Below are 26,317 nucleotides of genomic sequence, written 5' to 3'. Positions count from 1 at the left end.
TTGAACCCCTTGGATTCCTCCCTTCTCCTGTATTCAGCGTCGGTGAGTGGAGAAACTGGGGGGCGTCACGGGCAAGTGGGCACACCCCGCCTATGCAGGGGGACTCCACGTCATCACAGGTCGTGGGCAGGCCTTGCCAAGGCCTTGCCATGCACGAGGCTGGCACCACAGGACTGCTGGGCCCTCCTTGTGGGAGGCCTGGATGCTCTGGCCATGGCCATGGGGCCGAGCCCAGGGCACAAGTGGGCAGGCGGGCTATGGCCTGGTCCCTGGGGGCCTGGAGCACCCCACAGCACAGTGAGGGCGAGGTCTGGCCATCCCAGGGCCCAAGTGAGTCCACTAGCACCCCCTCCCTTCCCAGGGCAGAGGCTGACCCCGGGTGGGGCAGATGTGGCCCTTTTGGTCCCAGACACCAGCACAAAGAAAGAGGGTCCCAGAGGGAGGGAGGCGGTCTGTCCGCAGCGGGCCCCAGGAAGGGGTGTTGCCCACGCTCTGGGAGTTAGCGTCCCCCGGCCCCCTGGTCTGTAAACTGCTCAGCCAGCTGCCTGGCTCTCTCTGTGGGACCTCAGCCGGGGCCTCACAGGCCACAGCCAGCACCCAGCCCCTCCGCGTAAGGCCGGCCAAGCCAGGGTTGGGGCTGGCAGGGGTCTTCCTGTCCCGACTTGGGGTTGGCCCCCTCCACGGCAGGAAACAGCAAACACTGTACACTAAAGCCAAAAGCACCCGAGGGAGGCCTTGCTCCCACTTCACAGGTAGGGAGACCGAGGCCACAGGGACCTCGGTCCTACAGCCCTCAGTCCTCCCGGGGCAACACCAGCCCGGGTAGGGCTGTCCGGGGCCTTGGACGGGCTGCCTGTCCTCCCACAGCAGCGCCCAAGAACCGGCGGCTCCAGCCTGACACCCGGCTGGTTGTCCTGGATTCGGGGCCACACTCGCCGGCCTGGCCGGGGGCCCTGGTGGGTGGCTGGGGTAAGGTTAGTGGTTAGTCCCCAGGGGCGGCAGGGGCTGGGGCTCATTCACAGGAGGCTCGGGTCCAGCCCCTGAGCCTGGGCTCCGGGACACTGCACCTGTCCTGGATGGAAAGGGGACGGGAGGGAGTGTGCTCGCCGGCAGCCCCATGGCCTGCCCACCCTAGAGATGATGAGTGTGGTTAGTGCAAGAGGGAACTGGAACCAGCTGCCAAGTCTGGGGGGAGAGGGAGAGGGTTTGGCACCAAGAAGGCGGCCAGCACTGGGTGAGCGGCCTGGGCTGGGCGTGATACCTGGTGCCCTCCTGCGGCGTGGAGGGCCGGGTGCTGCGGGTGCTGAGGGAGAAAGCGATGCTGGGCAGAGGCAGAAAAGGTGGCCCCTCCGGAGGCTTCAGGCCGCTGATGGGAGGGGCCTGCTGTCAGGATGGGAGAGAAGGAGGGAGACACTGCAGAGTGGAGCAAGGAGGCACTGGCGCCAGGGCACGGAGTGACCCAGGGCGTCAGGGCTTCGGAGGGGAGGAGGGTGCTGCGAGGTGGAAGCTGCAGGGTTTGAGGGTCCCCGTGCCGCAGGACTGGGCCAGGGGTGCAGCGCCGGCTGTGTGGCCTGGAGCAGGGCTCTGTGAACCTGCACCCTGGGAGGGCAGAGGGCGTGGGGCCGGGATGTCCTGTGGCAATGCTCCCAGGTGTCCAGGCATGTGGCCGGGGTCCCTGCTGGGAACTGCAGGCTCCTGCAGGAAGGGGCAGGGAGGGCCTGGCTGGAGGCCTTGAGGGAGGTGGGAGCAGCAGTGCTGGCCTGGGGAGGGCAGGGCGGTTGGCACATGGGGCTCTGGCCGGCCTGGCGGTCTAGTGGCCGCTGCCGCTGGAGTCGGGGCGAGGCTGGCTCGTGGCGAGGTATTTGGCTCTCATGCTGGACGTGTACTGCAGGGAGACAGGGAGGCATTGGTGAGCAGGGCATGGGCACAGCCTCGGCCGGGCGCTCTGCAAACACTCCCGGGGGCAGGGCATGTGGCTGGCAGCCTTGGGGGAGGGCTTGGGAGGGCCCGTCCCGACGAGATGAGCACTCTGCCCACACCGAAGAGCCAGAGTGCGAAGGCCCCCCGGGCCCAGGACCTGAAGGCCACACACAAGCCTTCCTTCCCCTGTGGGGCGCCGGCTGGGGGGCCATGCGAAGAGCGCCACGCAAGGGTGGGGGGCGGGCATGTTCCAGGAAAAGTCAGGTGGTCCCCGAGGACCTGGAGCAGCAGGGCCACGAGCCATGCTGCCCTATCACCCTGGGAAAGGAGGGCCCCCAAAGCTGTGGGGGCCCCTCAGGCTGAGGGGATGCTGCGGCCACTTAGCTGGGGGACCAGCTATGGGCTCCTCCCGGGCCCCAGACGCAGGGACAGGCGAGTGGGGGCGGGGAGGACTGCACAGCTCACTGCCCTCGTCCAACCTGAGGCGCGAGGGCTTTGCTCAGCGCACATGTGTGGGCCGGACCCGTGCATGTGTGTGCGTGCAAATGCACACATGTGCCCATGAACACACGTGGAGGAGGCAAGGGCTATGGTCCACGTGCAAAAGGCCCCACACCCATAGGGGTGGGGACAAGGGCCGAGACCTGTGCCACAGGTCACCGGTTGTCAAGGAATTTGGCAGACTGACCCCTCAGCCACAGGCTAGCCCACCCGACAGTCCCCAGGTCAGGAGGATGGTGTCCCCTGGTCTTGAGAACCCTCCTGGGACTCCTGCTGGGGAGGGTCTGTCGTGCCTGTTGGGGGCCAGGAGGGACACAGGAGGAGCAGCAGCGGGCACTAGGGGCTGTGGCATTCCGTGGACATGCGGAGGGGGCGGGGGCAGCGGGCTGCAGCCCAGACTGCTGAGGGAGCCCATGCAGGCGCACAGCACTATGGGGACGGCTGGGCGTAGCCCACACGCTCGTTGGCGCCACCTATGTGCACTTCGGGACATGCAGGGCCGCACCCAGGGGCCGGGCTCGCTGTGGGGAGGGGGCCTGGGCAGACGGTGTCCTAGCTGGGAGGTGACTAGAGCAGCTGGGCGAGGGGAGGGTCTCACTGCCCCTGACGTGGGGTGACGGCCCAGGGCCGGCCCCAGAGGTCTCTGGCTGTGCTGGAAGCGACGAAGCCACAGGCCTGTGCTGGCCCCACAGCACTGACTGGGGTGGCCCCAGGGCACCTGCGTCGGGCCCAGGCCAGCCCTGCTGCGGGCGGCAGTGAGCAGAGGGCATGAGGCACGGAGGCGAGGCAGGCAGGCGCTGCACAGGGCAGGGGCCAGGCGGGTCAGTACCTGTCACTCTGAGGGCACGGCCACCACCGCGCTCGGGCACTGTCCAGGGGCTTAAACTGCCAGCCTGTGTGGCTGCCATAGTCCAGGGCAGCCAGATACCGCTAGGAGGGCCCAGGGTGGGAGGGGTGCAGGAGAGAGAGAGAGAGAGAGTGGCCTCAACGCCAGGGTGAGGGCCCAGCTGGGGGTGGCTGTGGAGGCCAGGGCACAGGGCCGGCGGGTGGCAGCCGGGGAGCCTGCAGCGCCCCAGGTCCAGGAGGTCCAGGCCAGCGCTGCTTCAGGGCACAGTGGGGCCACTGCCCACTAGGGCAGTTTTTCTGAAGCAAGGTGACCTTCAGCCCCTCCGGCCGCCCTGTCCTTTGCAGCCCACCACCTCCAGAAGCCCATCCAGGACCCTGCCTCTCTGTAAGCTCCTTCTGTTTGGCACAAAACCGCTTTGTCCCCCACTTCCCGTGCTTCAGCCCTGAGGGCCGAGGGGACACCAGGCCAGGCTGGAGCAGCCAGGGCCCAAGGCCTGGGTTAGGCTCAGGATGCCAGAAGAAGGAAAAGAGGAAGAAGAAGGTTGGCTGGGAAGCAGGGCTAGCAGCCAGGCCACTGGCCTCTGCTGCCTACTTGGGCCCCAGGGTACCTTAAGGCCAGCTTACAAGCCCACCCAGCCCCGTTGGCCCGGCTGCAGGTTCACAGGACCACAGCAGACCACCCAGGTGGCAGGGTGGCGCCCCCGCCCGCCTTCCAGCTCCGACTTACTGAGGGTGGTGGGGACTCGCGCCCAATGAGGGGGGTGTTCTCACAGCGGGGGTTCTGGAAATTGGCATTCTGGCTCCTGAGGAGTGAGGAGAGAGGGGCTGTGAGTGGCCACAGGCCACGGTGGTCCCAGCTCTGAGCCCGTGGGCTAGCTCTGGATCCAGGCAAACCCTGTGCCCCCAACCATGGCTTCAGCAGGGGCGGCACACCCTGGGCTTTCTCACTGTCCCTGGGTGCTACCTTCTGGCAAGTGCCCAGCACAGTAACCAAGGGCTCAGAGTGGGCCCAAGGGTGTCCCCGCCTGCCCACCTCAGCCCCACCAGAGCATGCTCTCACCTGGCTGCCTGCGCATCTGGTGTCTGGCCTGGGCCTTGGGCCACAGCATCCCTGTGGCCTAGCTAGATGCAGACCCTGTGTCTGACCCAGTGGCCTCCCTGTGGCCTCGACCCAGGTCTGCCTGGGCACAGAAGGCCGACCCTACCCCACCCCATGCCCCGGCAGCCCCTGCGGGGGCAAGGCCCAGCCCTAACGTGGCCCCACTGTGGTATGGGCCCTTCTCCCCCTGTGTGGCCTCCTGGGGGCCTCTGTCCAGCAGCCCCCCTTCTCTGGCTCTGCCTGTCCCCGCCGGGGCTACCCCCAGCCCCCACACGACTCACATGTACTCGGTGACCGGGGCGTTGCTGACAGTGTGGGCTGCGGCTGGGATGCTGGCCTCACTGCCGTAGCTGCTCCCGCAGCTGTACAAGCTGGGCATGTGGACGCGGTAGAGGCTGTCGTGTGCCTGCCGCGGCCCTGGGCCGGCCTCCTCCTCCCCGTCCTCGTCTGGGCCTCTGTGGGGACGGACACCCGGCACAAGATCAGGCCCTGAATTCACCATCATCACCACCGTCGCCACCATCCTCATCGCTGTCACTGCCTCCATTGGCAGCGGCAGCGTCTCCATCACAACAGAGAACAAGGGAGTAGAAGTCCCGAAGAAGGGAAGGGATCTGAGCTGAGCTATCTGCCACCGGAGCTGGGCCACCGAGAAGCAACCACAGCCCAAAGGGGAGGGGAGGTGGTGATTGTGGGAGAGAAACCACAGGGCCCAAGAAGGGAAGGGGCTTGGCACCCCAATACCCCCCACCCAGTACTGACTGGGAAGATGAGGCAGGGGCTGCCAGGACCCCCCCTTCGAAGATAAGGACATAGTGGCCCCCAGGGAGGGAGGGGCCATTCAGGTCAGCCGGCTGAGTGGGCCATGGAAGCCACAGCCACCTGGGGCCCTCCCGGCAGAGCTGTGAGCACCCCCAGCCAGCCAGCTGCTTTCCCCCACAGCAGCCCTGCACACCTGCACCCGGGTGGCCAGCTGGAGGTGCAGAGGGCGTGGGCGGGCAGCCAGCCCCACGACGGGGGCCGCTTCTCCCCACCTGCTCTGGCCTGGTGGCCCCCCTGTGCTGGGAGCTCCTCAGGCTCGGTGTCCCGCCTGGGACACGGGGCTCCTCTAGGACCCGCCAGCCTCACAGAGACGCAGGGGCTGCTGGCAGGTCAGGAGGTGGGGAGGCACTGGTCCCGTCTCTGGGGACTAGGATGGGGGTGTCCGGAAGGCAGGTGCCTACCACACCCTGCGCGCCGGGGCTGGGGAGGCGTGAGGGCATCTCTGAGCCCCTCACCTCTTCTGCTGCCAGGTGTGCGGGACGCTGCAGACGATGGAGCTGAACATGAGTGCGGTGACGAAGGAGAACAGTGCCAGGTAGATGAGACCCTCGACGCCGTCATAGCAGAAGCCGGTCAAGGCCTGCACGTAGTCCTGAGTCCAGTGGGGACAGGAAGAGGCGGGACAGCAGGGTGAGACGGACACGCTGGGGCTGCAGCCCAGCTCACAGCAGCCCAGACCGTCCCCCACTCCCTGGGGAGCCAGCTGGAGGCTGGGCTGGGTCCCCACCCCGGCCCCCAGCTGCTCCCCTCTCCCAGTCACAGCCCCGGCCCCGGCCCCGGGAGCTGGTCTCACCAGGTGCAGGCTGCGGCAGTCCACCAGGGCCGTGAGGTGCTGCAGGTTCACCTCCGTGCCATTCAGCACCTCCTGGACACGGAGCAGAGGGGCCTGGGGACACACACCACGGGAGGCCAGCGCCACGTTGGAGGGGAGCCCTACCAGCCCCAGGTGCCTGGGGTTCTCCCAGGTCTCCACCCTCCTCACACCCTGCCATCGGGACCATCCCCAACCCTGCCGTCTCCACTCAGGCCTTGAGGATCCCCTGCTTTTACAAATGGCATCGCCGGAGTCTGGCCTGGCCTCCGGGGACAGCTGGGGACAGGAGGGGAGAGGACGACAGCGGGGCCCACAAATGCCTGTCCAGTGCAGACACCACTGTGCTGCCTCTACCGTCACAGAAAGGTCAGGCACACCCACATGTCTCCCTACACGGGTCTGGCCCTGTTTTATCCTCACCTGCAGACCTGTTTCTCATTCCTTGTTTTTTTAAAGAGAGAGAGGGAGGGAGAGAGGAAGGCAGAGACACACCGACGTGAGAAACACTGATTGGCTGCCTCCCGTACGCACCCCAACGGGGGATCGAACCTGCAACCCAGGCACGTACCCCGACCGGAAATGGAAACTGAGCCCACAACCCTTCGGCGACGGGACAATGCTCCACCAACTGAGACGCGCCAGCCAGGGCGGGCCTGGGTCTTTCAAAAGCTGTATTTTAAGAAATAGCTAAAGACAAAGGAAAATTTCCACAACTTTTAAAGTGACAAAACATCCCTGAAAACACTGTGTAGAGTGAGCATGGTCATGCATGTTTGAGTTGCCACATGTGTCTGCACATCCGTGTTGTTGGGTGTATGTCTGAGTCATGCATGTCTACGTGTCCGTGTGTCGGGTGTGTGTATGCGCCATGTGTGCCCGGGCACATGGACACCGCTGCCTACATCTCCAAGGAAAGAGGCTGCACAGACACACCCCGGGGGTGACAGTGGTCCCTCTGGATGAGCCACTGGACCTTACCCACCTCCCGTGACATGGTTTCCATGGCCCCCCTGCAACCTGAAATGGGGTCTCAGGACATGACTTACTACTAGGGCCTGACTCTGTCCCCCCAGAACCCGCCTGCTGAAGCCCTAACACCAGCTCCTCAGCATGCGCCCGCACATGGGGGCGGGCTCTGTGAGGGCCTGATGAAGGTAAAACACGGCTGTGGTGGGGGGACCCTGAGCCGTTCTCACCAGGGTCCCTGTGGGAAGAGAGCAGGACACAGACCCAGGGAGGGACGGCCATGCAAGGACACAGGGAGGAGACGGCCAGCCGTCCGCACGCCCAGGAGAGAGGCCTGGGGCAGCCAGCCGTGCCTGCCCCTGCGTCTCAGACTTCCAGCCGCCAGGCCTGGGAGACAAACACCTAAGCCCCGTGGTGTGGCGCTGTGATGGCACCCAAGCAGCCAACACACCTACCTACCCCCCCCCCAGGCTGCAAAAGACCAAGGGTGCCCTGGCAGAAATAAGAAATAAAAGGGAGTAACATTAACTTAGAGTGTGGGGCGGTATGCACACCTCCGGGGGGCCGGGCGTCAGCAGTGGCAGTAACAGTGCCCAAGTGCGAGGGGGAGAGAGAAGGAGGGGGAGGGAGATGGAGAGAGAGAAAGAGAGAGAGAGGGGCACCACCCAGCACCAGCACATGCAGAGTCCCTGCTGCCTCAGGTCCCCAGGATCCCCCAGGGGGCGCACCTGTGCAGGAATCACAGCCACGCAGGTCTTCATTTTGCCCTGCACCTCCTCCCAGTTTCCCTACTCTTTTAATATGAGGAGTTTGTACGACTTTTTAAATGAAGGATAGAGCCCTGGCTGGTGTGGCTCAGTGGATGGAGTGCCAGATTGTGAAACAAAGGGTCACCGGTTCAATTCCCAGTCAGGGTACAAGCATGAGTTGTGGGCCAGGTCCCCGGTAGGGGGTGTGCGAGAGGCAACCACACATTGATGTTTCTCCACTGCTCTTTCTCACTCACTTCCTCTTTCTCTAAAAATAAATAAATAAGATCTTAAAAAAAAATAAAGACGAAGAGCAGAATATTTTTTAAGAAGCCACCGAAAATCCCCAGGGACACAGAGGGAAGGATGGAGGAGAGGGACGGAGAAGCCTCTGCGTGGGAGGATGGGCAGGAGGCCCCTGCGTGGTGGTGCCGCCCGGCTACCCTGCGCCCACCCCTCACCTTGGTGGCCGGGGCCTCCCGGGGCGCGGTCTTCAGCAGCTCGGCCACGATGTCCTGCATCTCCACCAGCGCCTTGTGGCTGCCCGACAGCTTCTGCTCCACAGAGAGGCCGGCTGAGGGCGGTGAGGCCGGCAGCCTGCTACCCCCCCAGGCCCCGCCTCACATGGGGCGTCTGGGCACTCTGCTGAGGGGGCCCGTGGGACACCCCTCCCGGCCCCCAGGCGTCACACACCCAGAGGATGCAGACAGTTGGGGGTGCTGCATCTTTCAAGCAGACCTGCGGTCCTCAGGACCCTGAGTGCCAGGCAGCCACGGGGAGTGATGGGCAGCGGGCTGAGGGTTTCCCTCCAAACCCACCGTGGCCACACCTGCCCACTTACTCCTGCCGGCACAGGCCCCCCGCACTGTGAAGTGCTCCTGGGCTCCTCCACATCCACCCATTGGCTTTGCCCTGCAGGGCTGGCCAAGGGCAACCCAGGAAATGAGAGGAGCCCCAGGGATTTGGGGGTCATGGGGGCACCAGGGCAGTAACCTGAGGGGCAGTTAGTGACATCAACAAGGCGTTTGTCCAGCTGTCTCCTCACCTCACTGCGGCCTGACAGTGGGCCTGGGGGGCTGTGGATACCCCAGCTGAGGGGCCAGGGCCTGTGGGGGGCTTCTGCCTGTGCCCCACCCTGCGACCCAGGGGCCGGAGCAGCCCAAGCTCTCACCTGCTGGAAGGGGTTGGCGGCGCGGGGCGAGCAGGCCAGGTAGTACTGCAGGATGTCTGCGGAGAGAGGGCAGCGGCTGAGCAACGGGACGTTTGTGGGCGCGGCTGTGTGTGTGGCTGTGTGCACATGTGAGTGTCTACGGTCACGTGTGGGGTGGACTTGGGCCCCAGGGAGCTGGGCTGGGCCCAGGCCCTTCCGCTTTGTGTCCCCGCCAGGGGCACGACTCTCTTGCGGGGCAGCCTCGTACCTGCCCTCCCTCGGCAGCAGCAGCAGACGGGGCGCTAAGGGGGGGCAGAGGTGGTTGCTGGGTCAGAAGACCCCCGGGGCAGAACAACCCGTCTGAGGCCAGGGTGTCGTCTTCAAGAGAAGGAGATGCAGCCCAGAGGTCACAGCCTGGAGGACCCAGGACACAGCTGTCCTGTCTGCCCCCACCCCACTGAAACAGGGTCAGAGCCGCCCCCAGCGTGTAAAGACAGGGATTCACTCACAGTTCTGATTCTGGAAACCCTAGGAGACCCTGACCGCCTGCCCTCCTGCCCCTCCTTGCTCTCTGGCCCTGGGGCCCCCCGGGAGGTCAGAGTCCCGCCCTGTCCTGAACAGGACACTAGCTTTGCAGCTCCACACACCTCCCCTGCTGAGGGCCCTCGGGGGCCCAGAGCAGGATGGGCTCGGGGACAGGGGCCGGACAGGGGGCAGGGTGGGCCGCGCCCACACCCGGCCCCTCAGTTCTGGGGTCCCGTCAAGCTCGTGTGGAAACATGGCGAGGCCCCCACTTCACGCCAGCCGCTGTAAACGGGGCTGGCGTGTGGGCCAAGGCCTGGGACAATGGTGGGGACAGCTGTCACCAGCCTGGCCAGCCCCCGGCAAAGCAGGGCCCCCCACCCCATGGTGGGGCTCCTCGGGCTTAGGTGGAAATGATTCCTTAGCAAAATAGGCTAAAACCAGCCCTGCACGCTTGCCCCTGGGGCTTTCTTGGGTAAAAGGGGGGACAGTTCCGTGAGGGCCAGTCCGCACCCTCGGGCTCTGTCCCCCACCTCATGCTCAGCCCACAGCCCTGGAGCCCTCCTGCCTCTCCCCTGCATCCGAACTTCTGCCCCCATCAGCTCTGCCCTCTCTCTGGCCCAGGCCACTTCGCTGTCCTCTCCTCTCACCTGTGGGCTCAAGCAGCCCTGTCTCCTGCCGGCTCCCTCCTTGACCCCCTGCTGCTCTGGCAGCCCAAAGAAGCTTGGGGCAGACACTCACCCCCGGCACATCTCCCCCTGTTCCCCACCCTCCAATGGGTCCCTGGTGTGAAGTCTGAAGTCCTGAGCACACCTGGCCCTGATGCCTCCTACCCTCTCCTCTTGCCACGGCTGTTTTCTGTCTCACCAACACCCCCCGTGTGTCTCTGCCTCGGGGCTTCTGCACATGGGGCACAGCCGTCTCTGTTCCCACTCAAAGCCCCTCCTTGGCAGCCGCCAGACTGCTTGCTCTAAGCAGCTAACTGTCACCTCACCCCATCACTTGCGCCCCTCCTTGCCCTCCATGTCACCTACCCCCTCCCGTCGTCAGCGGCCTCCCACTTGAGGGAGTTGTTACTGTTCACTCGCTAGCTTCTGGTCCGGGTGGGCCCGGCCTCCCCCTGACCCTGACCCTGACCCTGGGGCCCCAACTGGGTACCTCGGCCTCACACAGCGGGGCCTTCCCAGCCCGGCAACAGGTGTGCACACTCACCCCCACTTAGCACCGAGTGTTCCTCCACCATCCTGGTCACGTAGGTGTCGGGGTCCACACAGAAGTCGCTGGAGCCCTGGAATGGATGTGGGCAAGGAAGACAGGGCAACCAAGCTGGGCCCTCCCACCCTCCGCTCTCCAGGGTGGAGCCTCTGCCCCCAGGGTCTGCTTGCACTCAGGAAGGTACTACATGAAGGGTGGGAGGGAGATGCAGGGACTGCTGTATGCCCCAGGGCAGGGCCCGCCCCCTCGGGCCCTCGGTGCCCCCCACCCGTGGGAGTCGGAAGGAGCGAGGAATTGAGGCTCCCTCCCCACCCCCAGGACAGGCCCTGCTGACAGGGACACCCTCCCTGGCAGCCACTCACCACAGACGCAGCCAGCTCCACGCCCAGTGCACCCCAGCTGATGACCAGGGCCAGGACCCCCAGCAGGCAAACCCTTGGGGCAATGAGAGCCAGTCAGCACCCCCAGACGAGGTGTGGAGGGGAGGCGGCGGGAGTCATGCCACCCACCAGGCTGTTGGCCAGAGGGCCAGCTCCCAGTGCACAGGTGTGGCTGCGCCCACACAGGGCCTGCGGCTCTTCCCCGGGGGCAGACCCTGAGCTTGACCCACCAATGGGGGAGGGGGAGGCCAGGGCACAGACTCACCCGACCAGGATGCCCTTGGAACTGCGGATGAGGCCGACCAGCACCAGCAGGCAGATGGCAACGTCGAGCAGAAGCAGGCCCAAGTAGCCCAGCCACCTGCAGGCACAGGGGGTGTGGGCCCCAGGCGGCTGGGGGAGGGCGCGGGTGCTGGGGCAGGTCAGGCATCTGGACTTGGGCTGGCAGAGTCGAGGCAAACAGCTGGGGACCCAAAGGGGCACCCATGGGTGGTTCTGGACTGTTCGGTCTGGAATCAGCTCTTCTAGTGGCTGCTGGAGGCCCAGACCCTCGGACCCATAAAACCTCAGGCACTGGGTGCTGGCAGCCAGCCGGCCCTCGGAAGGTCAGGCCTAACCCCGGAGTGGCAGGGCCAGGCGGGGTGGACCGTAAGGAGTGCACCGTACCTGTACCAGTCATAGAGGTCGACCTGCTCTGCCAGCATCTCCAGGGACACGGCCGGGTTCCTCCAGAACGGGATGGCAGCTGTGTAGCCCAGCAGTGTGTCCAGCAGGCCCTGCAGCCGCTGCACCGCCCGCAGGGGCTCGGGCCGAGTGGCCAGCTGCCGCTCCAGGCTCTGCAGGCTGGGCTCCGCCGAGCGGTTCAGGGCAGCAGCTGTGTCCCACACCTGCGCCAAGCAGGCGGGTGAGCCGGCGCACGACCACCCAGCACACACCCGCCACCCGGCCTCTTCCCACAGGCTCGGGCACGTGCGCAGGCACGGGATTTAGCAGCGGAGCCCCCTGCCATCTCGGCAGCCACTCACGCGGTCCTGGACCCCTGCCACTGTGCGGTTGGCGTGGCGGAGCGAGTAGGTGGCCCGATGGACGCCGTCGCTGGTCTCCCCGTTGCCATAGAACCCCACGGCGATGCCGGCGCTGGGACAGGGCGAGGTCGTGTGAGGGCGCTGGCATCCCACAGGGGCCCTGACCACCGCCAACAGGCCAGGCCCCGCCCCACTCACCTGCACACCAGTGTGGCGATGATGACACACCAGGCGGTGCAGCAGCAGTCGGCGTCCAGGTGCTCCTCGCTCTTGCGCCGGCGGCAGCACAGCCAGAAGGAGTAGAAGAGCAGGAAGAGAAGGTCCAGGGCCAGGCAGGCCAGCGCGGCGGCGCCCAGCAGCAGCAGCGCCTGAGGGCGGGGAAGCAGCGCTGGAGGTGGGGGCCAGGACCAGCACGTCCCGCCTGAGCTCCAGACAGGGCACCCAGAACCTGCTCCCTAAGAGCCCTCCCCTCCTCTGGGGTCGCAGCTCCCCAACACCTGCGTGTGGCACCTGTGGTCACCCAGAGTCTGGTCCTCAACCCTGCATGACACACCGGGACCCAACCCAAGCTACTAGGTGGAGCCAGGCGGGGAAGGCCATGGGGTCCACTTCTCCTACCCCACCTCACCCCCCTCCCCATGGGAGCTGTCACCTCCTGGGGCCCAGAGCCCAAGGTAGGATGTTTGAGCAGGGGTCCCCCTCCCTGTGAGGAGGTGCTTGGAGGGGTTGGCCAGAGGACAGCCTCCGAGCAGAGGTAGGCTCTGTCCCAGTAAAGGCCCCGCAAGGGGCTGCTGGCATGGAGCCCCCATCCTCACCATCACGCTCAGGCTGCCCTGGGCCTGGCTGCCTTTCCAGGCCCCTGAGTCCCCCGCAGCTTGGAAGGCCCGGAATTCTCCACCACATCCGGGGAGGCACCCCTGTCCCTAAGGCTGGGGTCCCCAGTGGGTGCTCACAGGGGGCAGGGAGGCGCAGCACAGGGCATTCGTTGGCAAGACCGGTGCCAGCCCCGTCCCCTCTGGGCCCTGCCCCCGGTCAGTTTGCTTCAGCCCATTTCACAAATAAACTGGCTCCAGAGGAGGCATGGAGGAAGGGGGCAGGTGCCCGCCCCACTGGCCCTCTGGGACCGTCAGCACAGGCCTTAGGGTGGGAGATAGAGGGCCACGTGCACCTCGTGGGGGCAGTGTGAGGAAGTACCCCCCCCCCAGGGGCCCATTGCAGGCGTGGCGGGACCACCAGCACCTCTCAGCTGCCCTCACTGGCCCCGCGGCCTGGACCCCAGGAGGACCTGGGGACACCCTCCCTCCCCATGTCTGGGTGCTCAGCAACTTGGCCTTCTGTGGGCCTGAGCCAGGGAGATGCTGGGGGTGGAACACCCGGGCCCAGTGCCCCAAGGGACTCCCTGGGACAAGAGGCTCGGCCAGAGGCACTGGGACTGCATCTCAGCCGCCCCGCCTCCGCCGTGCCCAGTGACTGTCTCCCTGGAGATGGTTGCCAGGCAGCGTGGGAGGAAGGCACTCTCCAGGGGAAGGCCAGGGCACCACTGGGAGGCCGCAGTCACAGGCCGTCTCGCAGTGCCCACCAAGCAATCTGGGCCCCATCAGTGTGGGGGATGGGGTGCTGCCACACCCTGCCTTGCACTGGCAGGAGAGCTGACCTCCCCTGCTCACCAGTGGTGGGGTGAGGAGCAGGCTGTGGGGCTGGCATCAGAGCCACCTCTCAGCCTAAGGCTCCCTCGAGGTCCCCGGGGTACTCAAGGTCACGGGGACACAGGCCAGGAGCCAGCTGTGGTGGGGAGCACGTTTACCTTAAGGGTTCTGGCATTAAGCACCAGCCCTACCCTACCCAACACTGCCCGATGCAGGGAATCAGTAAACATTAGGGTGCTCAGAAGAGCGCCCTCTTGTGGGATCCCTGGGTCTGCCTGCATGTGCACAGGCTGGGCCTCAACCAGGGGTGCCGCAGGGTCTGTCTGACCCGCCCCACAGGTCAGAGGCAAAGGGCAGTGCAGTCCACTGCCCGGGGCCTTGGCTCCAGGGGATGCCTGCACTTCCGGAACCAAGGCCACCCACCAGCCCCAAGTCAGTCGCCAGGCTCTGCCACTGTGGCTCCCCCCACACCCCTCCCTAGAAACCTGCACCCCACTGAGTCTCCCTCAAAGCCCCGCCAGCCGCGGCTCCCAGTGTTGCGGGCCCTCCTGGGTGAGGAGGCAAGGTTGGGGCGCAGAGCTCGGAGCTCAGCCGGGCGGCGAGCAGTCTGCACCGGCGCGTGGCCGGGACACGGAGAGCTCGCCCACCTGGGTCCCACGCCTCGGCGGCGCCAGGACCACCCACTCCCATCGACCAGATGAGAAAGCTGAGGCGAGATAAGCATCGCAGGCCCGGCCAGTTCCTGGTACCTGGGGCGAGGCACAGCGGGGAGGCGCCAGGGCCGGCCCGGAGGTGGGCGGCTGGGCAGTGTTCCTGGATCTTCTTCTACAGCTTTGATTGGGTTAGTTTTTTGTTGTTGGGTTCTTTTTCTTGGTTTGTTTTTCTATTTTTTTTGAAAAGCCACAAACACGTGCTACCTTTATAATTAAAACACCAAACCAGAAACCTGGGAGCAGCTCTTTCCAGCCAGGCGTGGGCAGCCGCTGGCCTGAGCCCACCTCAGTCACGTGCAGTCCCGTGTGGCCTCTGGTTGGCCCTGCTGGCTGTGTAAGATGGGTTAGTGCTTCCCACCCCCCGCCCCCCATCCCCGGGCTCTCACACCGGCCAAAGGCCCTGGCAGCCATGAGGCCGAGTTTGGGCCCCTCTCGGTTTGTGGTGCTGTGCCACAGCCCCTGCCAGAGCCCCCATGCCCAGGAGCCAAGATCAAGGGGAGAAACTCCCTGGGCGCCCCCACCAGGAGGCCAAGAACTGCCCTGCCCACTGCTGGACAGAGGCCCAGGGGAGGGCCTCCCTCCTGGCTCCCACCCTGCTCCCAAACTCAGGGCCCCGAGGGGCGCTCAGCTCCCAGGGGACTGGAGTGCCGCCATTCAGCTGCTCCTCTGCCTGGTTCTCCATGGGACCTTGAGCCGGTGACTTTAAACTCTGTGCCTCAGTTTCTCCACATGTAAAACGGCACATCGCTCTCCTGGACAGTTACCTAGATTAGGTGAGCAGCTGTGTGTAAAGGCCTAGAGCAGCTCCTCAGTGGGGAGCCCCTGGAAGGAGTCGGGGCCCACGTGTGTTCGGCCTGTGGGGGGCTGGGGGGGGCAGGCGGCGGGCGGGTGCTCTGCTGCCAGAGGGGAGGGAGCCCAGGGCCGCTCACAGGCACGGTGAGCGAGTGCACACCCACACATTCACACTCACATCTACAGCCACACATTCACATACAATAGTCATACCCGCACATTCATGTTACAGATTCACACCCACACATACCCACGCTCACACATGCATATGAAGGGGCTGCCGCATGAGCTCTCCAGCAGTGGCTACAAACTTGCAGGGTTGTGGGTGGTGGGTGGAGGGGTCCCAAGTCCCTGGGCACCAGACACTTGCCAGAGACTGGAAGGGGCTGGCCGGGGGCAGCCTCACACCCAGGACACTCCCATGCAGCCCTGCCTCAGGGAGCCAAGTCAGGGTGGGGCTGGTGCCCCCAGGCCCAGGCCCTTGGGGGTTAAAGTGGGACCTGGGCTCACAGCCGGGCACTCAAGGGCACACATGGCCCAAGCCTGGGAGGCATCGGCAGGTGGAGGCTCCTCTGGTGTCAGGTACCACCCTGCCCTCCTGGCCCGCCTGCCCAGCCCCAGGAGGCCGCACCTGACCGAGAGGGCAGGGAGCCCACTTCTGGCATCCATGTACAAGCTCCGTCTGCCCACACTTCCCCCAGTGGGTGCAATAAAGGCCTCAACAGGCTCATCCATTGGCAGGGGTGGTGCCCTGTGGCCCCGAGGCCTGGCAGAGTGAGCACTCAGAAACAGGGGGACCCTGTGACCCCCACCCCAAGCCCCGAGAGGCTGGGCTGCTTTCTCTCTGTCAGGGCCAGAACGGCTTCTTCCCAGGAATGTTAAACAGCAACCCCACTGGGTGGGAAGGCAAGCTGCAGGCTCCGTACCAGGACAGCCTCGTAGGGCCCCCACAGGGAGGTGACAGCGCCCTCCCGGTCACATGTGGGAGCCCCGCTTGCGGGGGTCGGCACTGGGAAGCAGCATCAGGCTAGGCGGCTGCTTCCTCCGGCCCTCGGGGCCCAGTGCCACGCCTGACCCCTGCCCCAGTTTCCTGAGGACAGTCTCCCAGAGACCAGGCTTCCGCTGGCACTCCCGTGGGGCCCGCCTCCCCTTTCCACGGGCTGGTGTCCCCGGCTCCTGCCTGGGCCCATTCAGAAAGAGAATGAGAACTGCCTGATCGGCATCTGGGCTCTGACCAAACAGAATTTTCCGTCTGTGACGGAAGGGACATCAGCACTCGGTGGGGCGCGGCAAGATGCTCGGGCCCACGTCCCGACCACCAGCCCCGGCGCTGGCAACCAGCCACCTGAAGCACCAGGAGTGTGCTGGGCTCAGTGAGGGCAGAGCGATGAGGACTCGGGCAGCCGTGTGCCACCAGGCGCCGCGGCCACCCGCCTTCCTGGCCCCCTGGCTTGTTCTTCAACCCCCATCCTCCTCTAGGCCCTGCAGCCCCTGCCACGAAGTGTGCCCAGGAGAATGCCCTGGCCTGCGGCGATGCAACCCCCTCTGGTGCCCTGAGCCCCCAAAGCCCACCCACTTAGGAAGCACTGAAGAGCCAGAGCTCGAGGTCGGAAGCCTCTCTCCACCCTAGTTCTGGCCCAGGCCCAGGCCGGAGGCCAGTCAGGCAACCTGACAAGCCCCAGCCCCCAGCAGGTCCTCCGAGCCTGGACAGGGGGACGCAGGGGGCGGGCAGGGGCAGCACTGAGGGGTGGGGGGGTTCCTGGCTCGGCCTCAGGCTTGCTGGCACTCTGGCTGCAAGGGGCCTGGGCCCCAGGCCCAGCCCACGAGGGCCGTGGTGGACCACCAAACCCGCCTAAAAGCTTCGTGGAGTGGGAGGCTCAGCTCTGCCCCACAGAGGGGAGAGCGGAGAGATTTGCAGGCCTCCGGCCAGCTCCTGCCACACCTCCTTTCCACCCCCCACCCCCCGCTGCCCCTGCCTCAGGCCGGTCAGCGCACTCGTGTGGGCCCACCTGCCACAATGGCAGGCTCAGCTCCACACAGGCCACACCGAAATGCCCCAGGCCACCAGGCTGGGAGCACCACGCATGACCCGACCACCACCCTGCTGTCCCGGCCCCAGCAGACTGACCCCTTTGCCAGCTTCGCTGTGGAAGTCACCGGGATTTCCTCGAGGGCACACAGCTGGCGGGGCGGAGGCAGGATCCCCGCCCAGTGGGGCAGCAGCCCAGCCAGGCTGGGAGCCGGCGAGGCCCGGGGCCAGAAGGCCGGCACACCTGGGCTCAGCCCTTGCCAGCCCTCCCTGAGGGCAGGCCCACCAGGTGGCAAAGAGCAGGGTGTGCCACCATCCTCGTGTTGGTGACCTGTCCCCCCAGGGCAGGAAGGCTGAGTGGCCCACAAAGGGCCCCTGGGCCCACGCTGGCCCGAGACAGGACATGGCAGCACCTGTGGCATCTGGACTCGGCACTGGGCCTGGCGCTGGGGCACCAAAGACACAGCCCTGCTGGGCTGGCCAGAGATTCCCAAGACCCCAGCAGGCAGACCTGGAGGCTTAGAGACTCCAGGGGGAGGCCTTGGGAGGGCACAGAAGCATCAGGGGGTGTCCCCTGAACTGTCCTCTGGGGCCAGTGGGTGTCAGCAGTGCACCATGAGGGGTGGGGACAGCCGGCAGCTGAGAGCAGGCTGGGCTCAGGCCTGGGCCTGCAGCACCAGGGGGCAGAGCGAGGGGTCTGGTGGGTGGGGTGGAGTGGGCAGGCAGGGGAGCAATGGGCCCTAGGTTGCATCTGAAGGGGCGTCCCACCCCAGCCCCAGAACTGCCTTCTCCAGAGGACCAGACCAGCATGGGGTATCCAGGAGGCACCTTGTAGGAACCCCCTCCCCTGTGTCTGGGCTGGGGCCCAGGGCGTCGGGGAGGGGGCATTGGGCCAAACCCTGAGTCTGGGCCCCTGCTGGGAAGCGCACACCCCGCAGCTGCCCCAACCCACTGAGACCCGGCTTCAGCCACAGGCTCACTGGTCCCCAGGCTGCCAAGGCAGGGGGACACTCACTTCCCAGACCAGGGACCTGAGGCCAGAAGAGACCCCCAGAGCCCATGCTTAAGTGACAGAGGCAGGGTCAGAGCTGGCACAGGCCTCTGGAGGAAAGCTCCAGAAAAGGCCGGCTCACCTCCTGGGCCAGGCCGAGTGGATGCTGAGGGCCCAGGCTGAGGGGCTGAGCTGGGCGCCGAGCTGGCTGTGTGGCGGCAGCCCCTTGCCCCTCCAACACGCCTGGCTGTGGCGGCCAGATCCCGGCCAGAAATTAAAAACAGATTTTCACTGAGCTAGGCTTGGGTTTGCAAATTCCATGCTGGTGAGCTCGTGGTCCTGCCTGAGAAAGCGCAGCCAGCGGCCAGCTGGGTAGGAGCCTGGGAGGGGCCCAATTTTCTGTCCACCCCCCCCACCTCAGGGTTCCAGGTCCACTGTCCAGGCCAGCAGGTGGCATGCAGACACACGCCAGCTGCCCTCAGGACCTCACAGGCACACGCCACACGTGCCTGGCCCTCCAGGAACCATGTGGACGGCGCCCCAGGGCCCCGGAGACACTCTGGCAGGTCACCCCCAGGCCCAGCACCCTCCCACCCCCGCAGCCTGGGGCCAGTGTGTAGGAAGCACTGAGGCCCGGCTCTCCCTGGCCCTGCCTGCCTGCTCACAGCGTGAATGGACATCAGAGAGCCCAGACTGCCTTGTCTATTTCCGTCCCACTGGCCTAACGTCCCTCCCAGCATGGCCCCCGGAAAGCTCTGCTCTTTACTAGCACTGTGCGCAAGTGCCTCCCCACTGGCCAGGTCTGGAGACCCGGAACCCGGATCCCGGCCGCAGGCGTAGCCAGAGGCTGCCTGTACCAGGGACATGTGGCCTGGGGGTGCGGCCCAGCCTGGACTGGACTGGACTGAGGGCCCCTTGTGACGGTCGGGAACTCAGCTTGGGGTGTGCAGGGCAAGGTGGCATGGCGGCGGCCACCCTTCTCCGAGGCGGAAGTGGTCTAGGTGAGAAGTGGTCAGCTAGGTTTTGGGGAGCCCAGCCTCACCCTAGGCCTTTGGCCAACGAAGGACAGGCTTGGCCACGGTGGTAACTGCGGGAGGAAAGAGCCTCTTTGGCACCCCTGCCCCTCCTGTGGGTGGGAGGGGGGGCGCACCGACAGCACAGCCCTCAGTGGAGGGCAATGGAAAGGGAGGCTTGTGGGGGCCTGTGCCGCCCATCCAGCACACCTGTGGCCCTGGCTCCACTCTGCACCACTCCCTGGAAGCACACCCCACACCCAGGCGCCTGTCCTGGCTCCAGACAAGAACAAGAGTGGCCTCGTGGCCAGCTGGCACCAAGCCCACCCCGCCTCTGGCACTGGACTGGCAGCTTAGCTTTGACCAAGCCCACCACAGCCCTCCTGCTCTGTCCATGGCACGGACCCTCACTGCCTCAGCAGACATCGGCCATGCTGTGGACCCCTCGGGAGGCCTGCTGGGCAGGCAGCAGGACCAATCTTGTTGGCCTCTGCCATCCCATCTCCTGCAGGGTCCCCAGGGCAGGCCTGGACCCCTCCTCAGGACCTTAGCTTGGGGATGTCCTCTGGGAAGTGGTCCCCCCTGCTCTGGGTGGCAGTGCCCCGTGTTCGCCCTCTGGAGCCTTGCCCCACTGAGGGTGCCGCCTGCCCCGTGGTTGTGGGGAGCCCCGGAGGCACCCGAGGGCTGCGTGTCCCGGCCCAGCACAGACCCAAGGGCAGGACCCCTGCAGACCCCAGGAGGCAGTGCAACCAGGTGCCCCCAGGGTCCTGCTGCTGCTCCCGTCACGTGCCCCAATCCCTCGGGGGGCCACATGGGGCACTTCCCATATCGGTGACCTGTCCCTGCCTGCAGATTCGGTTCCTCTTCTCCAACTGAGGACTCAGCAGAGTGCCTGTGGGGGGAGGGGTCCAGCCCTGATGCCCGCTGGACCTGCACTTGCCGGGGGCCCAGGGAACCCCTCCCCCAGCCTAGAAACTGCTGGGGGGGGGTTTGTGCACGGGGAGGGAAGCGTCAGCTGGAGCAGGAGCCTGCCCACATCTTCCACTCAGAGGTGCTCGCTGGCCAGGGTGGGGCCGATGGCGCCCACCCCCAGGGCCAGTGTGTGGCTGCCCAGAAAACCGTTTATGGAAAAACCAGCAGAAGCCTCTCGGGCAGAGCAGGTGTGGCCTGGGGGTCAGAGCTGCCCATCCAGAGCCTGACCAAGAGCCCCTGGCCAGGGACAAAAGAGCAATGTCCCTTCCTGCATGTCCCCTAGAGCTTGTCACTGCATCCTCAGACCCTTGAAAACCAGGAGTCGATAGTCTAGCACCAGAGCCTGGTGACGATGCACACCCCACACCGCCAGGCGGAGGAACCAGAGTCGGGCCCCAATGCCTGCCCCTCAGCAGGTTTGCGCTTGGCAGCACAGGCCACCAGCAGGCCAGCCCTCCGCCAGCCAAAGGCAGGCACGTGACCCCAGCGGTGCCAATTGGATTCTGCCCCTGGACTTTGACACTGGCCAAGAGGGAGACAGCCAGAGTCAGTGCGGCCCCACAGAGGCTTCCCTGCGCGCCCACCCACCCACGGGCCCTGCCCCCCGGAAGCCCAGCCCTGACCTCTGTCCTTGCTGCAGAAGCTTTCACCCGGCTCCCCGCGTGCTCTGCCATTCCGTACATTTCTGTCACTTGCAGCCTCAGAAGCTGGACTGCTACCACGGGGCGCAGGCCAAGCGTCAAGAACCCGGACCAGGGACACAGGCCCGAACACACGGTGATGGAATGCAGGCGACTGGAAGGGCGCACGGCGCGATTCTAGCGCCGAGAGTGCCCCCCCTGCCTGCCCAGCATAAGCGCACGGACGGACTCCGGCCAGCGAGGCTCCGTTTCTGTGCTCATGCTCTTTCCTGTTTGCCAGGTGGCCCACGCGTGTGCACGCCTTTTGTGAACTAGGAGAGAGCACCTCAGTGCTGCTGTTCTGCCAGAGTGGGTTTCCTTCCCAGCAGAGGTGAGGGTGGCGACAGGGCCAGCCTCACCCATCGGACCGGGCTGCTCTGCCACCCGCTGACAGGCACAGGCTGACCTGGCTGGCATCGCTTTAAACTCACATCCCCTCTAACTGGCCAGCAGCCTGGGCTCGCACACCTCTAGGCACTAAGCACTCACTGCCTTCCAAGGCAGCATGTTCAGATCAGAGTGACTCTAATTCTGGGCTGAGGCTCAGGCTCCTCCCTGCTTCAGGGCCTTGGCACATGCTGTTCCTGCTGCCTGGGACCCTCTTCCCCGAGGTCTCCCGTGGCTACTTCAGTCTCTCATCTTTAGGATCATGCCAGCAACGTGCAAGCACTCACATCTCTAGTAGGAAACAGGCCCCCGCATGGGGAAAACGTGAGGCGATGGCTGCCGTCTGCCCTGGTGCGTGGGCCAGGCTCCAGGAAGACACTGGCCCTGCTGCGTGTTCACAGCCTGGCTTGCGGCCCCCATGGAAGGCCAGGCAGCGCCTCTCAGTTGCCCCGTGTGTGGGAGCTCCAGGCACGCTGGGGTGGCTCAGCTCCAGGGGAGCCAGGCCAGCAGCCCCTCCTGGAGGCAGGTAGGGGTGCGGCTCAGGCAGTCCCCCAAGCTCCTTGGCCTCCTTCTCCCATCACAGATCCCATCAGCCCCACAGAACCAGCACCACACACCCCCGCTGTCTGTCTGTCCAGCAGTCTCCACAGGCCCCCAGGAGATGCACCCATGGCCAGGGAGTCCCTCCTCTCCAGGATGGAGGCCTGAGTGGGAACCTGGGAGCCTGAGACCCTCAGCCAAGAGAAATCACAACCTTCAGGAGCCAGCTGGGCTCCGGGAGGCCTCAGGACAGCCCCCACCCAGGAGGCCCCTGACCACCTGCTGCCCAGCTGAGTCTGGCCCCTGAGTCAGGAGCAAGAGGCGGGCAGCAGGGTTCTGGCCTGATCCCCGCTCACTGTGATTCTGGGCCAGTCCCCTCTCCCTCTGAGCCTCAGCCTGCTCATCTCTGTAACGAACACGGTCCTCATCCCCAGGCTCGAGTGACAAAAGGCTAGTAATAAATGTCCTCACACAGCGCCCTGAAACAGGGTGGCCGTGGGGCTTTCCAGTGGGTTTCACCAGGGCTCCCAACAGTGGATGGGGGCAGGAAACAGCAAAGAAGGCTGACGGCTGGTCTCTCATCCACCCCAAGTCTGCACCAGGCCCCCCCTTCCCCTGTACGGCTCAGGAGGTAGAAGCGCCCAGCTCACACAGCAGGAGAGGGCTCTGGGGCCCCTGCAGGCCAGGCTGGGGCTGGAGACAGGCAGGCACCCCGGCCCCGAGGTCAGGAGATGGAGGGTCTACCACCCACCAGTGGGACAGGGTAGTAGCCCCTCACAGCAAGGAATGCTTCACCTGGGGAGGCAGGAAGGGGCCCTAGCCATGGCCTATGGCGCCCCATCGCCTCACCCCCCTGGGAGGGAGCTCCCTCCGCTGCCTGCCCAGCTGGGAGCAGGAGCCTGGGCTCTTGCATCCCCGCCGCGATCGTGGAGAGAAGGTGCACCACCCCAGGGTCTGGGAGGAGGTATGAAGCCTCAGAGAGGTTGCACGCTTGCCTAAAAGCACCAGCACAGAGGGTGGAGGCAGGCCGAAGGCCCAGGTCTGGCTCACCCCGTAGCCCCCCACCGGGAGCACGGGTGGCGGGGGATGGAGACAGGCCGGTTTCCACCCTGTGAATTATTCAGTGGCTCGTTCTGCTCCTTAGAGAGGAGGCAAGAGAGAGGGTGAGTCAGAGCCTCCCACAGCGACAAGGAACCAGGGCTTGGGAGGAAAGGGCCCTGCGGGAGGCCAGGTCGCACTGAGGGGTACCTGGCCACCACCCCAAGGCCTCCCCGGCTTCAGGGGCCTGCCCCTCGCTCACTCCCAACCAGGTGTCCTGGAACCCCAGCTGGGAGGCCCACAGAGGACAGCACCCGGAGGGCAGGAGCGAGGTTGCCAGCCCAAGCGTGGCAGGCAGCAGGGACAGGGGTAGTCCCGGGGCCAGCAGGGGCACCTGGTGTGGCTGGGCATCCCCGGTGCCCCTGGGGCTGCCTGGAGCCGCAGAACTGACAAGGCAGTCCAGCCTCCAGCCTGTGGAAGCTGAGCTCCTGGGACAGACGTGACAGAGCCGGAACACAGAGTTCCTGGGGAGCCCAGAGCTGGTGCCCCCACACTGGTCGCCCCCCAGGGCTCAGCCTCTAGAATGCAGTGTGGGGTTTGTAAAATTCTGCTGCCTCTGGGTGTGCCTCGGCCAGGCCCGCGCCCTCTCTAATCTGCTCAGACACAGGTCCGCGGGACTGGGGGGGCAGGCACCGGGTGAGCGCTGGGACTGGGAGCCTGGGGCTCCCCTGCAGAGCTGGGGTGTCCACGGCACCCTCACCCTCTGCTTCCAGTTCTCTCCCCTGGATGAGGGAGGCCACAGAGAACAGAGGGGCTGTGAGCAGGTGAGCAGTGACATGGGCCATGAAACACTGGACTCCAGGGCCATCTCGGCAAGCAAAGCTGTTTCCACGCCACCCCGGCGGCTGCGCCACGACTGTCAGACAGAAGAGGCCCCGAGGGGTTCCAGTGGCCAGGTGACCAGGCACGCAGGTTGTGAGGCTGCTGGAATTCGGACTCCCAGGCAGGAAGGGACAGCCCACAGCCTGGTCCCTGGCCCGGTGCTCAAACAGCAGCAGCTCAGCGGCAGGGCTGGTGCTGGGGCTGGGCATGACCCTGGGCCGAGAGCTCCATTGGGACAGCCCAGTCACTGGGGAGAGGGATGTGAAGGGCCTGGCCACCCCCCACTCTGCCCAGGCTCAGCCCCCTCCGGCCTTCCAGGCCCAGGTCCACCTTGTGTCCCTGTGGCTAGGCCTCCTCCCTCAGGGGCTCCTGGCAGCCAGTCCCGGGCAGGCTAGGTGTCACCAGAGGCACACTGCACTGTGTGCCTCCCAACAGCCCAGCAGTCCAGCAGATCTTTGGGGCCCTATGGGTAGGGGACTCTGCCTGGCGACAACCTCCTACCCTCTCCCCCACCCCAGCTCCCCCCGCCCCCCCAGGGCAGCCCCTGTGATGGACAGGGGCCTGGGCAGGAGCTGACAGCTGGCAGAGGGGGTTCCACAGAGGGGAGAGAGGAAGCTCCACGGGACCCCAGAAAAAAGGGCCTTAAGCAACACCAGAGAGAGGCTAGAACCTGCAGGAGAGCAGTTGACCCTTAATGGGGGAGTGGGTGTCCTTACACCCTGGAAGAAGAGAGACCGTGACCAAGGAGAAGACCCTCAAGAAGGGGGGGCAGCAATGACTAGTAATGAAAAGTGGGGCATTTTTAAACCCTCAGAAAGGAGGGGGACAGCGACCCTCATGGAGGGGGCACCCGACCCACGAGGAAGAGAGCTGTGACCCTCAATGGGGGAGGGGGTGTCTTCAGACCTTTGAAAGGAAGGACCATGACCTGGGGCCCTGACCCTCGACCCGGGGGTCCGCGTCACCTGCTGGTAATCGGTGTCTTCGGGTCGGAACTGGCTGCTGGTGGTCTCCCAACGCAGGTTCAAGTGCGGCAGCCGGTGCAGGAGGGTCACCCACCAGGGCGCCGTGTAGCTGACCCCAGCCATGGCGGGCCGGCCGCCTCGGGCGCGCGGCCGCGGCGGAGCTCCTCGCTGGTCCGGGGCGCCAGGTTCAGAGGCCCGTCGACCCGGGCCTGGCAGCCCGCATAGCCCGCGCGCTCCTGGGCCCGGCCCGGCCCGGCTCGGCCCGGCTCGGCTGCGCTCGGCTGCGCTCGGCTCCCCTCGGCCGTCCGTGCCCGCCGCCTCTTTGTTCGCCGCCGCCACCGCCTCCGCGCGCCCCCGCCCGCCGCCGCCCCGCCCCCGGGCCGCCATTGGACTGTTACCCGAAGGACTCTCCCCTCCCACTAGCCCCTCCCCGCTACCTAACTCCGCCCCACACTGCCATTGGTAGGTTGGGCAAGGCTCCGCCCACATGTGACTCCGTCCTCCGGCCGAGGGGCGCTTGGCAGGGGAGGCTGGGAGGACCCGCGCCCTCTCCTCATCCGCAAACGGGGACCGGAGTCGGTCCGTTCCACCATTGCACGTTCATTAAGCTTCTCTGGGGGGGCGGTCTGGCGCGGCCGGGCTGGCGGGGGCGCGCAGCAATGGACCCAGGGGCCTGACTGGAAAATAAGGATGATCTGGATTCAGACCCTGGCATGGTTACCTAGAGCTGTGTGACCTTAGGCAAGTGACTTAACCTCTCTGTGCATCAATGTCCTCGTCTGTAAAAAGGAAGTACAATGCGTGTAAAGTGCTCAGAACACCAAAATGTGATAGGCAGTTCGACATGAGCCGACAAGGACGATGGGCCAGGTACAGGTCACCAGGGTGTCCAGGAAGGGGCAAAACTGGAACAATAAGGACCTGGACCCCAGAGTAACCTTTCCTCCCCAGACCTGTCGCTAGTCCTGCGGTAGACCCCCTTGGGGGAGGAACAAGGGGCCCAAGAGTGGCCTCACGCGATCCTATTAGGCCTTAGCAAGACCACTCCCTTACACAGTGATGCCTAGGGATAACAGCGAGCTTCAGCTCCAGGCCCAGAAAAGCAGCAAAACCAGACAAGTGGCGCCATGGCTGCCTCAGGACCAGCTGCACTGACTAACGACCCCCTGCCAGGCGCCGACCAATCAGCTAAGACCAGGATGCCAAAAGGGCGCACCTAGAGAACTGATCCCTGTTCTACTGAAACCGTCCCTGGAGACCTCCCTAAGCTTTCCCGCCTGCAAGAGAGAGAGAGAGAGAGAGAGAGAAACCCTCAGCACGAAGGACCCAGCACACTCCCCCTCTGGGGGCGTGCATGGCCCTCCCCCTTTCCCCTCCCCAACTCCTTCCCCAAAAGGCACGCACCTCCTCCACTCTACCAGACCCCACAAGACTCGAAACCAGGAGAGCAGTGGGCAGCGGCAGCTGGTCCCTGGCAGACCCCTGACCCTGTCTCCAGGGCCCCCTCTTCTCTGGCTTCCCAGTGAGCTCAGGCAGCCCTGCCTGGGCTCTCCCGTTGCTTCTAATCTGAGTCCTTCGCTGCTTCACTGTCCTGAGGGGGCTTTTGCTGTGACTGATAAATTCTTGCTTTACTGCACTTGGTCCCCTGACTGAGGAACCG

At 65.6% G+C, this 26,317-nt stretch overlaps 1 protein-coding gene across 2 annotated transcripts; it reads right to left on the bottom strand.

Moving 5' to 3' along the window:
- Positions 1-311: 311 nt before the first annotated feature.
- On the bottom strand, positions 312-24,999 carry TTYH3 (tweety family member 3). Of its 2 annotated transcripts, XM_053926670.2 has the most exons (15): positions 24,658-24,999; positions 12,208-12,377; positions 12,010-12,121; positions 11,651-11,871; positions 11,250-11,345; positions 10,967-11,039; positions 10,602-10,677; positions 8,889-8,944; positions 8,179-8,271; positions 5,982-6,074; positions 5,644-5,780; positions 4,648-4,821; positions 3,995-4,070; positions 3,251-3,351; positions 312-1,885 (listed from the first exon to the last, which is right to left on the bottom strand). In XM_053926670.2, exons 1-15 carry the CDS (start codon positions 24,778-24,780, stop codon positions 1,870-1,872), a joined length of 1,617 nt encoding a protein of 538 aa, XP_053782645.1. In that variant the 5' UTR covers positions 24,781-24,999; the 3' UTR covers positions 312-1,869. The 2 variants fall into 2 exon arrangements, with proteins under 2 accessions (XP_053782645.1, XP_053782646.1); XM_053926671.2 differs by lacking the exon at positions 3,251-3,351 and having other exon boundaries at positions 24,658-24,997.
- Positions 25,000-26,317: the final 1,318 nt, after the last annotated feature.

This window comes from Desmodus rotundus, chromosome 6 (assembly GCF_022682495.2).
Source record: "Desmodus rotundus isolate HL8 chromosome 6, HLdesRot8A.1, whole genome shotgun sequence".
Lineage (NCBI taxonomy): Eukaryota > Metazoa > Chordata > Mammalia > Chiroptera > Phyllostomidae > Desmodus > Desmodus rotundus.
Note: the sequence above shows the minus strand (reverse complement) of the source record. Positions and strands in the feature narration are given on the sequence as shown.